The sequence below is a fragment of the Tenrec ecaudatus genome, chromosome 1 (genome assembly GCF_050624435.1).
Source record: "Tenrec ecaudatus isolate mTenEca1 chromosome 1, mTenEca1.hap1, whole genome shotgun sequence".
NCBI classification, from domain to species: domain Eukaryota; kingdom Metazoa; phylum Chordata; class Mammalia; order Afrosoricida; family Tenrecidae; genus Tenrec; species Tenrec ecaudatus.
The window spans coordinates 189,982,746-190,000,897 of NC_134530.1; the positions used below are offsets into that span (position 1 = coordinate 189,982,746).

The 18,152-nt window shown below is 46.8% G+C and overlaps 1 protein-coding gene across 1 annotated transcript in view; it reads right to left on the reverse strand.

Moving 5' to 3' along the window:
- Positions 1-3,338: 3,338 nt before the first annotated feature.
- Positions 3,339-18,152, reverse strand: part of ASTN1 (astrotactin 1) — a 316,698-nt gene continuing 301,884 nt past the window's right edge. The window contains exons 14-17 of the mRNA XM_075541277.1: positions 17,495-17,622; positions 9,333-9,437; positions 7,051-7,239; positions 3,339-3,343 (exon numbers count right to left, since the gene is read on the reverse strand). Of these exons, the coding sequence (XP_075397392.1) occupies positions 3,339-3,343; positions 7,051-7,239; positions 9,333-9,437; positions 17,495-17,622 (427 nt within the window). The remainder of the gene's footprint in view (positions 3,344-7,050; positions 7,240-9,332; positions 9,438-17,494; positions 17,623-18,152) is intronic.

Genomic DNA, 18,152 nt, shown 5'->3' on the forward strand with positions numbered 1-18,152 from the left:
CTCTACCCCTCCACCTGCACCTTCATCTCCACCTCCCCATATACCTCTACCTCCACCTCCTCCTCCACCACCACTTCCTCCTCCACCACCACCTCCGCCTCTTCCTCCATATCCTCCCCCTGCACCTGAAACTCCACCACCACCTGTGCCCCATCCACCTCCTCCTGCACCTCTACCTCCATCTCCTCCTCCACATTGTCCACATCCACCACCTCTCCCACTTCTACCACCTCCTCCTCCTTCATCTGCACCTGAACCTCCACCACCTCCTCCGCCCCATCCACCTACATCTCCTCCTGTACCTCCACATCCACCTCCACCACCACCTCCTCTCCACATTCTCCACCTGCACTTGAACCTCCACCACCACCTCTGCCCCCTCCACCTCCTCCTTCACCTCTACCTCCTCCTCCACCTGTACCTCCACCTGCACCTCCTCCACATCCTTTACCTGCACCTTCACCTCCACCCTCTCCACCTCCACTTCCTCCTCCACATCCTCCCCTGCAACTCCACCCCCTCTACCTCCTTTTCCAATTCTTCCTCCATCTCCTCCACCTCCACCTCCAACACCACCTCCTTCTCCACCAATTCCTACACCTCTACCTCTTCCTACTCCTCCACCTCCATTTCCTCTTCTACCTCCTCCACCTTCTCCTCCATATCCTCTACCTCAATTGCCTCCATGTCTACCTCTTCCACCTTCTCCTCCACCTCCTCCTCCTCTACCTCCACTACTACCAACTCCACCACCACCATCACCTCCACTATCACCACCTCCACCATCTCCACATCCACTTCCACCACCTCCACTACCATCACCATCACCACCTCTACTTCCACTTCCACTATCATCACCATCTTTACCTCCACCACCACTACCACCATCACTACCCGCTCCTCCACCATGAGGACCACCAATGCCACCATCAAATATGGAATGAGTATTTCTCATTTGCCAGACTCTTGGGCTAGGCTTGGAAGTTTATAATTGAATAAGGGATGAACCCATGTGATTGTATAGAAAGATGAGAATCTATCCTCAAATGCCTAATTTGAGAAAGCTTCCCTATAAAGGAAGATTCATAAGAATGCATTGATTACCACAGCTGGAGGGAACTAGAATTTGTGTTACAGAGTAAAGGCAGATAGCTCATTGACCTGGTCGATGCTACATTTCCAACTTTTAAGTCCTGTGTTCTCTCCATTTTACTTCATCCTTGGAAAATCACCTTGCCTGTTTCAGTACAAAGTAATTTGGGGCTGCTGATCAGAAGCACAGAAAAGATAGCCATCTTTTTAGCAGATGGATTTTCAAGTTAGAGCAGGTCCAACAAATTATAATTAGGGGAGGGGAGATTTTAAAAGTATCACTTGTGTGTAATGAAGGTATAACAGTCATCTCAACACACACACGGGCCTGTAGAATACGATCAATCCCAGTAGGTAGCAATCCCCTTACAATGCAGAACAGAAGAAAACATGTCTTCCTCCGTTTGTTTGGACCTATAGTTTACAGTCAATGACATCCCTTTCTATAGGCTTCTGAAGCACAATAAAATTATCTTAGGGGTATCTAATAGTAAAATCAAGGCTATCAATTGAACAAATAAATCTTAGGCTTCAGAGGAAAAGCTCAGGAGTGGTAGTGATAAACATGGAAGATTGAGAGGTGTTCAAGAAAAAAACACAAACACGTATGTGAAGATTAGCAAGCAAACCCACTAAGGAGTCTTGTTGGTGCAGTGGTGTACCACTCCAGTGGTAACTGGAAGGTCAGAAGTTTGAACCAAAAAGCCCCCAAATATTTTTGAGAGCTAAAGTCAATAGCTGGATTTTGACAAAACCGGTTCCTGAGTGGTAAGAAAGGCTGGAGCTCAAGCAGGGTGGACATAGTGCCAAACTTAGGGCACAATTCCCTCGGGTTTAATATCTACCTTTAAGAATGCAGGGAAGGCTGAGAGAGAGAGAGAGAGAGAGAGAGAGAGAGAGAGAGAGAGAGAGAGAGAGAGAGAGAGAGAAAGCAGGAGCTCTGGGTGAGGCCAGAAACCCCAGGCTATGGGAATCCTTGTACCACTACCTCTTAGAAACTCCAGAAGAGTCATCCCTTTGGCTCAATCCCTAGTCTCTGGCATGGGAGTCTATGATGTCTCTGCCACTAGAACTGGTCTTAGATATCTCCTCTTACATCACACCCCTCTCTTGGCCAATGGAATCAGAGGATTTTAAGGCCCAGTTCCAGAAGCCTGTGGTTCTATCTTCAGTTCTGAGAGACTCAATCGAGTCTTAGGGGGAAATACCAGAGCCACAGAGGAGTGGCAAGTCAGCAGCGAGGGTACTGTGCCTATCCCTTTCCTAACCACTGGGACACAGAAATCCCAGTTGCCTATTTCGCCACTTCGATGGCTTGGGATGCTAGTGATCTGCCTGTAGTGCATGCTGGCATCAGGCAGGGACATGCATCACTGTTCAGAGCTGAAGACACATTTATTGGCACCGAGTCACTGTATTCAAAGATCAGAATATGAGGTGGTGTGTCCCAAGGGTGTGATTGTGTAGAACGTTGTGTCTTCTGGCTCTTGTACAGTGAGACAAGGCTTCTGCGTATATTTTCAGATTCCTATGTGTTACTTGGAAGTTGTGGTTTTCGCGATGATTTAATTTTTGAGTGAATCACTTATTCTCAGGAGCAAAGCATGATAAGCATATGTTGTCGCATCCTTAACATACAATATGTAAATTTCTTGCAATCACTGATGACTCCTCTTCTCATTTACAAGCTGTGAGTAATTCTTGTGTGAGAAAAATGACTTACGGTAGTAGGAATTTTCCCATGGCACCATGTCATTGCATACTTTGCATGCAAAGGGTGACATTTCTCCCCTGGTGGATTCTCATTTTTGGTATGAAAGTCTGACATCAATATAGTATCCTAGTTTTGTAGAATCTAATTTTTTTCTGAAAAAAAAATCCCCCTTTCTAAGGAATTGTCTTTTTGAATGATAAAAGACATTCTATAGCAGTGATTCTCAACCTGTGGGTCACAACCCCTTTGGGGGTCGAATGACACTTTCACAGGGGTCATCTGATTCTTAAGAATAGCAAAATTACAGTTTTGAAGTAGCAACAAAAATTGTTTTATGGCTGGGGGTTGCCACAACATGAGGAACGGTATGAAAGGGTCAAGGCACTAGGAAGGTTGAGAACCACTGCTCTAGACCGTTTCTTAGCTCCCCTGAGAATGCAGAGGAGTGTGTGAACTGTGCCTTGGTCAAGCTCTCGACCAAGGTGATGGCAACGACAGTGGCACGATGTGCATGAGAGGATAATGGAGCCGCCTATGCTGCAGAAGAAAGGGTGACACCAGGAGATGATGCCCATGATGTAAGGAAGGAATGGAAGGTGAATGTTGGGAAACTGCCTCCTATCTTGAAAATGTAGCAAACTTATTTCAGAACTATGGCAAAGCTTACCGAGTTGACCCATAAAGACACAGAAGTAGATTGTGTTTTGTCAGTATTTATTGGAAATTAAAAGTGAATCTTGATCCAATCCAGCTATGTACAACATGGAATTGAGGGAAGCAAATTAGAATGCCAAGTGAAAATTGGTACCCAACCACCAGAGAGGAAAGAAAGGCATTCATTGTTATACATATACTGGTGAGCATTCCCGACTTGCTGGAGCTCAGACACTATTGGTGCAGCAATTCCCTAGTAGGAGTTACGTCTCTTGTAGAGCTCATGACTCAAACAAGAAGCAGGAGACTGAAACAGAACTCCAGAGCAGAAAAAATACCAAGCTAGGGTCCCCCATGACTATAGCCCCTAGTCACCCTGCAGGTCTGACATCAAACTCACACCCATGTTAGAATCTTCAACCATTTAAGATGGAAATGGCAGCACTTCTGCCAAGACAAAGCTAAGAAGTTGGGAAAGATGGTGGCATGGAAACAAGCCAGACTGGAGGCAGCTAGCTGTGCATGTGATCGTCCACAGAGGGATTTGCAATGGAAGAGCTGAAACAAAACGTGAATGGACCCAAGAATTGAAATGGATGATTTCATACACACTTAAAGAATTAAAAACAACATAAAAGAAATCAACTGAGAGCATACACCGCCATGACGATTCAACAGCCGGGCAAAGAGAACTTGGCTATGGCAGGCTTCACACACTGTGTCCAATTATTAGTGTTCTTTCAATAGCTGCTTGAAGGGAGTGTCTGTGCCTTCCAGTGTCATGGAATTCATGGCAGCATGGTGCTCTACAAGGGCCATTCATCAATCACAGGAGACATCCCAGTGAAGCCAGTCAAGTTCCGCTGCCAAGTTTGGTGGTTTGCTGGCTCACACACTTTGGGAGTCAGTTTGGGATCTATTCCAGAGTAACTCATATCCCTCCCTCCGTGAGAATGGGGTCCTTGGACAATGTCATTCGTACAACTCTTCTCATAGGCTCTTTCCCTTTGAGAATAGGTCCCCTCCTACATCTCAATGAGATGCGAGACAACGGGGGACTGTCTGCTGCAGACATAGTGTGAAACCATAGAAAAGGGTTACCAGCAATGATGAAGAGGAAAGGAAAATGACAGCAGGGGAATTTCTGTTGGAACCAAAGCATGTGTGCCGGCAGGAAAGTGGCAGTGCCCGTTTGGTCAACACTGCACAGTCTGGAGGACATCACTCGTGTCAAACGAAAGAACGAAGGTGGTTCGTCCTCCATAAGCCTTTGCTCAAAAGCATCTGCAGGATGGTGTTGTTACGGGAGGAGTGGACTGCTTTGCCTAAGGCATGTCATCTGAAGATGCGTTCTCAGATGGTGGCATCGATTGCTGTACTTCCTTATTGACCTTGGCATTGCAAACAGGTTTGCACTAGGAAACAGTAACAGCAGGGACAGAGGTGACCAACTTTCCTTCTGGCTCGCGTTCATTAGGCACCATCCTGGGGGTGGGGAAACGGAAGCAAGAGGGAGATCCTGCTTTCCTGTGAAGAACAAACCAGAAGTAAGCAGTCTGCCAAATGACACACAGAGGGCTCCGACAGGTTTCAAAGTGTCTACCAAGGGGTCTGGTGATGCAGGCAAAGCGCATTTTGAAGAAGGAGATCCCAAACGATTGTGTACTATTGTGGGGTGCTTCTCTGTGTTACCCCCCTGTTTTCAAAAGCTTTCATCTAATAAAATTAAGCTGCTGAGGTACAACTAACCCCACCCCGCATGCCTCATCCCACCTACCCAGAAACACAGAAATCCAGTGGGACCTGTGTCCCACATAATATTGACAACAATCCAACATGCCCAACATAGATGTAAAAGCACTCAATAATAATTCCTTCAGTGTTCTATTAGTGAAAATACATTGTATTTACAAAAGTTCAGAAAAATAATTTAGTCATGAAAGCACCATGCCACCAAAAAAGGAAAAATGTATACAGCACTCAGAGAACAGAACACCTTCCAAACACGGAGGCACGTCCGCCACCCCTCCCCTCACCCCTCCCTGCAGCACTGCTCACAGCTGAGGCTCCCCAGTCTCACAGGGCATACTGATCATCGGGTCTTAAGATGACCCATTTCTTGAGTTTTCGTTGTGCTAATTTCATTTCATCACTTGCCCTTTAGCAATTCACATCTGCACAAACTGGCCTCATTAGAATGCCCGGAGGATGAGACCAGGAGAAGAAGTTCCATGAATGACAATGCTAAACCAGTCTTGGCTGATCAGAATACAAAGTTACCAATTAGTACACCTCAGATAACAGAAGATGAAGTCAGAAGGCTTGTGTAATTTCAGAGCCGTATGCTTATTGTGACGTTCCATCAGGATGGTGGACAGGGATTTATTTGAGAGGCTGTTTATCGGGGCTGTAGAAGCACTTGGGCCAATGGAGGGGTACTGAAAACACAAATCACTTGGATAAATGAGTCTAAACATGGAAGAGGATGGGAATGAGCTTCCTAGGAGCCACTAAAGTGTTGACAGTGATGTTGCAAGGGTTGCCAGGCAGCACCGGCTGGGATTGTGGGGAGGCAGGAGGTATAGGAGAGACTGCCACACTCTCTTCCTCCTCCGTCACTCCATCCGAGAAGTCTCATACTTAGGCTCACTTGGGTACCAGAGTGGTTGGTGCTTAGTACCTAGCACAGTGATCACATCATTTTGACTTTATCCTGCATCTAAAATGACCCCAACACAGTGCCATCACTGTGTCAGCTCCTCACACCATGGACCATACAGAATCTTAGCGCAGTTTATTATCAACTTCAGTCACAGGATAATATGTGATAAATACATTTGTAAACTGCTGATGTATAGTATTTGTTAGGTTATGTGAAGCTTTCTAAATCACATCACAGCATTATTAGAAACAACCCTATTAGTAATGGAGCTTTTTCCTATATTTTCTTCATTCCCTTTAATTAACACTCTCCATTAAAAAAAATAAGGTTATTGATACAGGTCCACAGATACTACTTACCATGCACGTGTGGCTGAGAACACCAGGCGGATTTGATAACATCGCCACTATGCAGACACTTGCTGTCTGGCAAGCACTAACGAATACCTCGCGCGCGCACAGACGGACTCTGGCCTTGGCAGTAGCATCGTACCTCTGACCGGAACTTATTAGAAGGGGCAACAAGTAAAGTCACAGAGAGTTTCAGTCTTGTTGCTATGTAGACCCATGTAAACTGAGCTTATGGGGAAAATGTTTCTGTTGTGAACGACAGGGATACTCTGATTAAAAATAAAAAAGTTACTTTGGACTGAAACACTGCATATTTTCCAGGAATCCACATTTCCGTCACTCCCTCTGATGGCGTGAACTGATGCAATCTGCACCCCGTACACACCCTCCCCCCTTGCGATGCCACTGCCCCAACACCCCCATTTTGAGATTTGGCTTTAATATCCAAACCTTAGGTATTGAGGTCACATGAGAATTAGCCCTTCACTCACAGACACCATACGTGCGGTCCCGTGGCTCACACACGGGTGTGCAGGACTTGGATGGGGAGTCAGCTCGGCCACTCGTGGGCCACTCACCTTTGCTGATGTCTTCATACTCCAGCCAGAGTCGCCGCTGAACCTGCTTGTTTGGGTACCAGATAGAGCAGGACTCCTCAAAGCCATAGAGAGCTTCCTGGATGTAATGGTTGCCAAACTGGTCCAACAAGGCCACAAAATCCCCACGTGAGGTAGCCCCGTCCAGGGAGTGCAGCGCATTGCTGAGGGCTAAGGAGAAACATCAGGCAAGTGAAGGAGTGAGAATTCACAATGTGGACGTCTGGTTCCCCAGGCTGCTCTGCCCAGTGGTGGAAGAGTCTGTGTCGTCCAAAGTGATATGGGAGAGTTGGAACTATCGGGTGGATGTTTCCATTTAGCTCAATCTGATGTTTCAATTCCTAAATGAATGTCTAACCAAGACAGTTGGCTGTTTTGTTAGCCACATGCAAGTTAAGAAGAACATTGTCAATCCCGCCCATTAAGTCAATGCCTCTCTCTGCTCCTCCCTCCCCGCCACCCCCATTCACAGGTCATGACATTAAATCGATTTAGTGAGCTCAAATAATAGCGATCCATTTTGGAAAAAAGAAAAGAATAGCACAGTCTAAAATAGAAACAGAAATACCCGCATTTCATACAGTAAGATGAAGTACTGCTTCGTGAAGCTTCTGTTGCGGGTGTGTGGGTGTGTGCACAGGGTCGTGATGGTAAATGAATTTTAGCTGGGGATTGTATCCCCCCCAAAGGTGCAAAATATTGCCTCCAGATGTCAGAAATGGGTGATAGAAAGGTAAGGGACGAAGAAAGGGAAGAAAATTCACTAATGAACAGGTTATATTTTATTTCAGAAAATCAGAATACTGGGAAATAGCAGATGAAGGGAAGAATCTATTTGCCTTTTTTCCCTCCACAGCAATGAAATCTCCTCCTCTGCTTTAGGAAGAATATACTCACCCCAAGGATAGTCTGTGACAAAATTTCCAAGGCAGTTGTCTTCTGGATCTGGTCTCAGATTTATCAAACCTTAATTGTAGATGCCAGTGCCCTATCTTTGCAAAGCCGGGTTCAGTCCAGACCCAGAGAGCCCAAGCACCCAAAGCCCCATAGAGTGTAGTCTGCAGGACTTGTGATGTCATCCTGTGACTTTGGAAGACGCTGGGGCCGCAGAGATGTCAGGCTGTTAGCACCGGGGATGTACAGCACCGTGCTGGGTACAAGTGAAGCAGGTGGACAAGGGAGAGTCCTACTGCCACACCATCCCAGAACTCAGTTCTTTTTAGGTATCTTGTGAGCAGTTAGAATGGATTTCCATAAGGTCTTCTGCCAACACCTTCTTCCCCCAAAGAAATTAGCATTCCAAAAAAGTTCTGAGTCCCTTTGCCTCCTCAGGGCAACCTTTGATATACCTTGTTGCATTTTCTTTCTTATGCTCTATGCTTAACCCTTTGTGAGGGCGCTCCCCTAGCCCTGGACTTCCAGCTACCAGCTGGTGGTCCTAGTCCTCCATCTCCCTAGTAATGATCCTAAGACATTGCTTCTGGTCCTAGGCTCCTGCACCCATGAGATTAAACCTAAGCGCTCCATCTGCTAAATTCTTCGGGCAGTCATAGGGGAAAAGATTGAGTCTTATGCTACTAGTCCCTGGGGTTGGAACAGAAGACAGCTGTATACCTGTATTACGTTTTCCCATTTCCAAACTGAATATTGTACTTCTCAAATGCTAGAAAAAAAATTTTGATTCCAGATATGTATACTGCTAACAAAAAACAAACAAAAACTAGTACGAGTCCTTGCTGTTTTGGAAGGCTTTGTTGTAAGTGTATTCGTTTAGAACCCACAGCTCTCCATTGATGTGTGTGAATCTGTATCACGTTTCTTCTTACTTGCTCTTTAGAATTCTTAAGCTGTTCCCTGTCTCCCCGCGGCCCCCACTCTGTTGCCTTCTTCCCTCGTGTGAACTTTCCACATTACGTTCTTTGCACTGGGGAAGTTACATTCTGCCAATTTACAATAAAGAGTCTGCTCCTGCATATGCTTTGCACACACTAGGTGGCCCCAGAAGAACTGAAAGCCAGTGTTTATCCTCAGTAGCCCCACCCTTTCCTTTCCGTCGTTTATAGCGCCCAAGAGAAAGCGTACAATTTACACCCAGCAAAGAATCTGATTTAGCCACATGCCCTTCCGAGCGAGCAGGTTATGTGTCTCAGGAAGGAGCGATATCATAGGCTCTGTTCTTAACTGAGGGAGAAAAGGCTTGTTCCCGTGGAAAGAAGCTCCAAGCCCAGGAGTAGGGGGGTTGGGGTGGGTGCTGCCGGGCTCACCCTGAGAGACGGTGGCTTGGTTGAGCTTGATGTGGTACATCACAGAGCGCACCTTCCAGTGCTGCAGCACAGGGTATCCGGACACCTCGCTGAAGTTCACCATCCCTGTGGACAGAGCAGACACGGCCATGCTCAGAGCGCTTGCAGGAGCCACCCGGTCCCAATCCGACACTGTGCTGTGCAGGCCTCTCGGCAGAGGCAGGGGTTGCCCTTGTGAGAAAACAATGGCGTACTCTTTAGGATGGAGAGAATTTCTGGAGCCAGAGAAATGAGAGCCATCGTTTCCTGAACACTTACCCATGCTCCGATGGTGTGAACGTGCTGGTGCCTCGTGAGATAGGGATGGCTAGTTTCACTTTCTAATGAGCAAACCGAGGCTCTGAGCGGGTGTTTGCATAACGCAGCGCCAGGGTGGGACCCACGTACGTCTGACTGCAGAGCTGGGGTTCTTTACCATATTCTATCTTCTGCTCGTAATGAATTTATGTCCCAATTCCAGGCTTACTGTAACACACCACATTTTTACACCATTTAAGAGTTGCTATAATCGACTCAGCTCACGTGCCTGATAACATTGATTTTTCTGTCCCATTTAACTGATTTGTTCCTGGTATTTAAGTTTTAATTACTCTGCGGCTGATAGTGCTGGTTTTTTCTTTACCAGGAGGGATAGTGTCAGTGTGACTAAACCATTAAGGGGCAGGGCTACCACTCTATTGAGTCATCTAAGGAGCAGGCAGTGTGACAGACACTTCACTTTATAGCCCAAACTGCTACTGATGGGCAAACTGAGATTCTGTCAGATTACTTGTTCAAGGTCATGCTCAGTAAACATCTTCTAGGAGACTGGTAACTCTGTGGCATCGAGTCAATTCTGACTCATAGGACAGAGTAGCACTCCCCCTGTGAGTTTTCAAGACTGTCAACCCGCACGGGAGTAAGAAGCCTCATCTTTGTGATCTTTCTTTCATGGAGCGGCTGGAACTGCTAACCTTGTGATCAGCAACCCAATGCACAGTCAACTCAATGGCTGGGAGCTGTTTATGAAGAGACTTTTAGACGCGTGATTAATGGAGTGTTCTTTCTGAGCACTGCAGAGACAGAGTATTATTGAGCTATTTGAATTCTAGACGTTGCTGTATATTCAAAATGCTACTGACACAAAATAATTAGGTCACAGAAAATAAAAATGAATCACTTTGCTAAGTATAAAATTTTAGTTTCATCACAATTTCTAATGGGTGTTGCATGTGTAAATTATAGAATACACATAGAAATATGTGTACATACAAATAAAGAGGCTATAGATGTAGTAAATTCCTCAATATGGAAATATACAACCTATACATAATACATACATATATGTGTGCATTTGAATATACAAAATGGCTTCAAAATTCATGGAAGAATGGAACTAAAAGATAATGGAATTTCCCCATGAACTTTTCAAAGCACCTTCATACGTATGTATGTGCGTATGTATGTGTGCATGCGTGCATGTGTGTGTCTGCGTGCACATGTGCATGTATCCCACTTCCGTGGAGTCAACCCTGACTCATAACAACCTTCCATATGGTTTTGAAGGCTATAAATCCTTATGGGAGCAGACAGTCTCATCTTTCTCCTGCAGAGCAATTGGTGGGGTTTGAACCACTGATTTTGTAATCAGCAGTCCAATACTGTGATTATACAGTGATATCAGGATGCACACACACACACACAGCCCTGTAATTTTTATAACACATATTTTCTACAGGATAAATCAGTGAATTCATCACCTAAGTGAATGGAGAGAGAGGGCAGGATTAATTAGCTGATTGTCAACATTGATCAAATTAGCTGAGTGATGATCAAATTTCCATTTCTGCATGAATCATAGGAGAATAATTATTGTTAGGGCAAAGGGGAAAAGGTCAGGAATGATGCTTAGTAAATCAGTTGCTCAAACTTTATCTCAGGCAATCAAAAGTAAATTACTGAAACAAAGAGAAGGTTGCCAGGGAAGTGGTCAGAAATGGCATTCCACTTGGATCCACAATCAAGGGCCCATGGAAGCAGCAGTTAAGAGACCCCGTGACGGATTCTTGCATTTGGAATATCTGCTGCAATAGATCTCTTTAGAGTATTTTGAGGCAACAATGTCATGTTGAGGAATAAGGTGTGCCTGGCCCATGCCATGCGATATTCAATGGCCTCACATGCAGTGTGGAGGGTGGACAATGAGTAAAGAGAACTGAAAATGGAGGCGATGCCTTTGGATTGGGGTGTTGGCAAAACACAATGCCGAATACAACATCGGTTGCCAGAAGAATGGCACATTTGTCTCTGAAGATGGGCCGTTAGAATGTTTTGAGGAGAGAGTGGCAAGACTTTGGATGGCATGCTTGGGTGGTGTTCTCAGCAGAGTCCAGACTCGGAGGAAGGACATCCTGCTTGGTAAGGCAGGGGGAGAGAAAAAGAGTCTGCACCTTCGCAGGAGGAATGGACACCGTGACTGCAACAAGGGTCTCTGGGGTAACAGTTGTTTGCCATGCAGGGCTTCCTTCCACCTTCCACAGGGGCCCTATGATGTGAACGTGGCTCAGCCACAGCAGCAGCAAACAAATTCTGCAGTGGAAGCCATCCTACCACAGTTTGTTTTCTACTTTTGCACCACCTTCAAGAGCATCTTCACAGAACTTGAGGACACCAGCCACAACCTCAAGGTCACCGGCTGCTCATGCTGGAAATGCGCCCGCTCTGCTGGACTAGCTGTTCTTTATAACATGGCTCCTTCATTACGGGAGCTCACTGAGTTGCTGTTCTACTGAAAGGTCTATTAGGACAAAGCAGGACGCATGCACGCGAAGATTTTCGACTTAGACAAAAGCTCGCTTTAACGGAATTGATCCCTATCAGGCAAAGTTCTCAAGCTACGATGCCCCAGGAGGGCCTGGTGGACAGCCGCCTGCGTCTGTGCTCCGACCACCTGGCCACAGAGCGTTCGGTTCCCAATTGTTTCATGAAGTTGCTACCGCTGCTAGCTGCCGCCAAACCTGTGCCTGACGTGCGCTGATCCCTTGTCCAACTGCACCACAGAACCAAGTGCCTCCTGACCCCAAGCCATTCATTCTCATGATCACTTCCAAGGCGAGCCACAAGGTTTTCGCTGGCTAATTTCCTGAAGCAGATTGGCAGGCCCTTCTTCCTAGTCTGCAAGCTCCCGTGAGACCTGTTCCACATCAGAGCAACACGCACTGACCACAAGCCTGCGCCGACCATGGGCTGTCCGTGAGGTGCACTGACCTCGAAGCAGACCCCTGTCTCTGCATGAAAGGTGAGTTAGCTACTCCCTCACACACCCCTGCCTACATAGCGGGGGTTTGCTGGGACGGTCTCTGCTACAACGATGGGGCTTTGAACTGAGTGACTCAATGTTTCCGTTTTCCTGCCTGTAAAGTGGGACTGATGGTACTCACGTCTAGCTAATTGCCAGGCAGGTTTGGGGAACACAAGAAGGAAGCAGACGGGCATAGAGCCCTTTCAGAAATGCGAGTGGCGCACGTATATTTCCATCCTGGGGGCATGTTCATTTTCTTCTCATCTTTCCTGTGTAAACTTGGCATTTCTTTCTTTCATAAATCATTTTATTGGGAGCTTTATATCGGATCATCTTCCTCCCTCCTTCATTAACACTTGATAATTTATAATTTTTTTTCATGTCTTTCACTGACCGATGTCTCCCTTTGCCCACTTTTCTGTGGTTTGTCCCCCTGGGAAGGAGTTATATGTAGATCATTGTGATTGATTTCCCTTCCCCCACCTCCCCCCACCTTTCCCTTACCTTCCTAGTATCACTACTCTCATTATTGGTCCTGAGATGTTTATCTGTCCTGGATTCCCTGTGTTTCCAGCTCTGGTCTGTACCTGTGTACATGTTCTAGTCTAGCCAGATTTTTAAGGTAGAATTGGGGTCATGATAGGGGCGGGGAAGAGTAAGCATTCAATAATTAGAGGAAAGTTGTATGCTTCATTGATGCTGCACTGCACCCTGACTGGCTCCTCTCTTCCGTGTGACCCTTCTGTGAGGAAAAATGTCCAATTGTCTGCAGATGGGCTTTGGTCCATCATTAGGCATTTGTCTCTTAATTGGTGCTTTCATTGTAACTTCCTCAGCTTTAATGTTAAAACAAAGGAGGAAAAACCAAGGTAAAGGAACAGGCCTGGGCTGTGGGGTGGGGACAATGGCCCCAGGTTTCCCCAGAAGGAAGCAAACACCAGAACACCATGACCTAACCGCCAAACCTCAATTCCCCTGAACACGGTTCTGAGGCACCACACCGAGGGGGCACCCTGACATAACTGGCAATGCTCGGGAAATATGGTTCTGTACCCAGCGACACCCACCGACACGTAATATTTCCATTAGTTAAAAAGGAAAACGAGGCATTTTAAAGCATAGCCCTTCTCTCGGGGTCATATGATTTCCTTCTCACTGTGCCCTTGACATGCAGCCAGCATCAGTTTTTAATTTTATGATTATTTTGGGCCACATTTCTGAATGACTCTGTTCCAAACAAATTTCTCTGGGTTTTCTTGAGAGAGAACATTATTTTTTTTTTAAGTCTGAACAGATCTTACACTCAAACTTATAGAAGGGAAAGAAGGGGAAAAATACTTCTTTTACTTTTGTTGTTTTACTTTTGTTGTTACTTTTACTTTTGTTGGAATGTCAGGGAGGGGTGTCAGATAGGCCCCTAAGGGCTAAAACTGAGAGATGTTTCCTTTGAATGAGCACATTTCCGAGGAGCTCCAATCTCAAAGCGTCACATTGATGTAATGAGTGCGACCGCTCCCAGGCCTGGCCGGTGTGGCTAGGAGCCTCATCCAGAGCCTCAGCCGGTCTCAGCGCCACTGTCTTTTCCTCGCCTTCTAACTTCAGAAAGGCCTGTGAAGCTCAGCATGCCCAATTAGACTTTGATGAAGAGCAGAGCGATCATTGAGAAAACAAGGTGTGGGTACTTTCCAGAGCATTCTGTAAACCAGTAATTCTGTGAGATGGAAATGGGTGTTATAGGTTAAAAAAAATTATCTAGGGAAATAGGTTTGGTGAAGGCTGGGTTAAATAAAGTGCAATGGAGTTCTTTATAAGAGGATTTTTCTCAACTTGGTTCATGCCAAAAATGTTTCCAATCACTGAAAAGATGCAATATTAGAGTCGTTACGGCAGGATCTACAAACAGAACCTGTATATGAGCGGAGCTGTGGGGTCTCGTGAAGAAAAGAAGATGCTGATGGAGCAGATTCTGAAACTCACGTTAGCCCTAAAGTCCCCCCAGCCTGTGGCTGGATGGAGATGCTGCCCCACAACAGTACCTTGCACAGCGTGGTAAGGGACTGACCACGTAATCCTGGAAAAGATCTAGGGAAACGTCACCAGATGCTAAGAGCGTCAATCCCAGGGGAAAACATTTCTTGTCACCCATCTCTGAAATAGATTCTTTGTGCTCCCAGCATGATAGAAACTCACTACCCTGTTCTGTATAACTCAGAATCTACTCAATGAACCTGGGTTTGGAGTTCGGGGGTGGGGGTGGGGCGGTTTGCCACCCACCCAGGCTTTATGCTCTTCCCTAGAATTGATGGAAATGGGTGGTTTGGGTCTCACTGGCTCCCTTTCTTAATCAAAGTAGTTTGAAAACAAAGGTTGGGTAGTAACGTGGCCAGGTCGAGAGGAGCCCCCTCTACACTTCTAGCCATGTTCCCCTAGACTGCCTCAAGACCTTGACCAATGGAAGTGTCCCACTGGGGCACTCTTCCCCCTCTATTGTATCCACGAATGCAGAGGAGAGCGAGTGCAAGGACATGGGGCAGAAAAGATGCTTCCGCCGTATATGGCAATCAAGTCTGGGCATCTTCCTTATTGCCAGAGAGATGGAGTCAAACGTGTGTTCCGTGGCTATTTCCCAAATGTTTCCCCCCACTCATCCTGAAAAGATTCAAGGAGCGCTCAGATGTGCTCTGCATGACCCCCCAGCTTGCAGATCCTTACCTCCGCATAAGTTACATTGTAGGAGACGGAGGTCCTGGTGGGCCTTTAAACGAAGGCCAAGCGATTAGTGCGCTATTAGCATGTACCATCCCCCACCTCTCTCCAAAGTACTTTACACAAAGCTGGAGAGGGAAGTGTTTCTCAGCAAACGATGTGGGCTTGCACACCCTCTGGCCAGCGATGTCGGCTTTAGGGATGGCATCTGAGGCTGCATTTTAAGTCCGTGTGTGTGTGTGTGTGTGTGTGTGTGTGTGTGTGTGTGTGTGTGTGTGTGAGAGAGAGAGAGAGAGAGAGAGAGAGAGAGAGAGAGAGAGAGAGAGAGAGAGAGAGAGAGAGAGAGAGAGAGAGAGAGAGCTTTCAAAAGACATTTACTCTGGCCTCGGACATATCTCATTGTTTTTTCTCTTGTTCTCGCTCCTTCTCTTTCGCAGGGAAAACACCATTCCCTAGCTTGGATTGCCACGTTATCCTTTTGCTGGCTTTGTTTCGCGAGCCGCTGAATAAAGGCAGCCAGCTCCCATTAGATGTCAGGAATGGCTGGAAGACTCTGACTGTGTGTTGACTACTGAGCCCCACTCTATGCAGGAGAGAGCCCAGGCACGCACTTGCACGCTCCATCCCAGGTCACCACCACACAGTGGGTATCACAGTAAGGGGAGCTGCCTGATTTTATTGTTTCTGTTTCCACTGCACATACCAGTTATGTGCAACAGAATCATGCAAAAGTTTGAGATATTGTAGAAATTACCAAAATGTGACACAGAGATAATAGTGAGGAAGCACATGCTGTTGGACAAGTGGCCCCAACAGGCTAGTGGGACACAGGATGGCCAGCAGCCTTCACTTACTAATTCACACACATGTGCACACACATACGCACACATCTACAAAGTGAAGCACACTACAACAAGGCATGCCTGTACTCTAACATTCCTGTTCACGTGTGAAATAACACGTGTTTGCAGAAGTTAGATGACAGCTCTAAGACCACACAGACACAGGGGAGCAGCTCTCAGACTCCAGGGTCTTTAATCTCTCTCACACCGTGGAAAGGTCTACTTTGGGCGGAAACTGAAGTTCTGAACTTAACCTGCTCTCTGGGAGAGACTATCCTGAGCGCAACCCATGCGTTCAGAAACCACAAACCTCCCTGCCGTTGACTTGGTCCTGACTCACAGGGACCCACCCTGTAAGGTAGGCTAGAACTGCCCCCGGGGGCTTCGAGACCGTAACTCTTTTGGGGAGTGGAAAGCCTCACCGTTTGCAGAGAGCAGGTGGTTTGACACTGCTGACCACTGTCAGAGAGACGATGAAAAGGGAGGAAGAACGAAGAAGTTATCGAACGAGTAAGACAGAGGAGTGAAAGGGAAATGAGCAAAGCCAACAACGCTCAGATCCAGCATTGCAGCAAGTGACACCGAGTCACAGGCGGTTCATCTCCTTGGTCCGTGGGTACCGGAAGCCTCTTCTTCCACAGAGGAGGTGTAATTAGGTGGCTTAGAGGCATGGGGTGGGGTTCAGGGTGGCGTGGATGGGGTGGTGAGAGGGGACCAGTGTAGTACAACACTGGGAACAAACAGGATCATCTTATGTTACAGTGAGTGACCATCAGACCAGGTGAAACTTAGCTGTCAATGCCATAGAACTAGAAAGTACCGAAGTCAGGATTCCAAACCAGGTTTGTGTGAAGCTACACTCCACCGTCTTCTTTTGCCTCACACCCTTCCACCAGGCCTTGCCCACCAGAGCAGTAATGGACGCTCAGGCTAACACAGCACCCCAGCATCTCGCAAGGCCACTAGATGACCTGGTCACTTCCTCTACTGCCACCAAGATCTCTGAACCCACACACATCTATTTTCTCATTTGTCTTCAAAGCAGGGCTCTGAGATTATTAGTCAAAGGTATCATTATGACCATTTTGCAGATGACTATATAATAATATTGACAATTTCACTGACACATTATCTTATTAGTGGGCAGTTTTAGGATGAAGCTTTTCTTACGGTGAATCAAGAAAGTCACTGGCTCAGAAGCAAAATAAACACCAGGTCAAGAGTCTTGATTTTATGTGGCCGAGAGAGCTGCCGGGCGTCGTGGGTTAGCACAGAAGGGTCAGCGGTGCACTCACCAGTCAGGAAGTCTGGGTCAGGCGTGGGCTCCGAGACTTCCTCCAGGCACTGGTTCTCCAGTGGGACAGTGGCCACCACAAGGCCATCAGGCAGCTGCTGCTCTAAACCGCGAGCAAAGTTGTTTTGCCTGGAAACAGGGGCAGACCTTTATTTTCTGAGTGATCGGGTCAATCCCATTCCTTGACAGATAGCCTCAACCTCTACCTCCCCTCACCCTCCACCCCATTCAACCTAAAGCTCTCCAGTCAGACCTCTGGCTGTGGGAGCGGGATGGTGGTGGTGGCGGAGCAAAGGAGAGGGGGTAGCCTTCCCTCCCGCTCCCCTTTATCTGACTCCCTAAATCTTTCTTCACACGTGCTCCTACGCTGCAATGAAGGATCCAGGCACCGTTCCACCGTGAGACTAGTTGTGACAGCTCATGTCTTGCCTTTAGCAAACGAAGTCCCAGGTTAAAAGAGCAAGTATTCGCAAGGTCTCCCATCTGTACCAGAAAAGGGCATCTGACTCCAACAACCAGTTGGCTCTGGAGTTTACGGTCAGTTTGCTCCCGAGATTCTGGGCCTGGGTGGCTATCAACTTCCTCATTCCGTACCTTCATGCCTGGATACCTTTCCTATTTTTCTTGGAAAGAATCATAACCTGGCACCGCACTTCTCA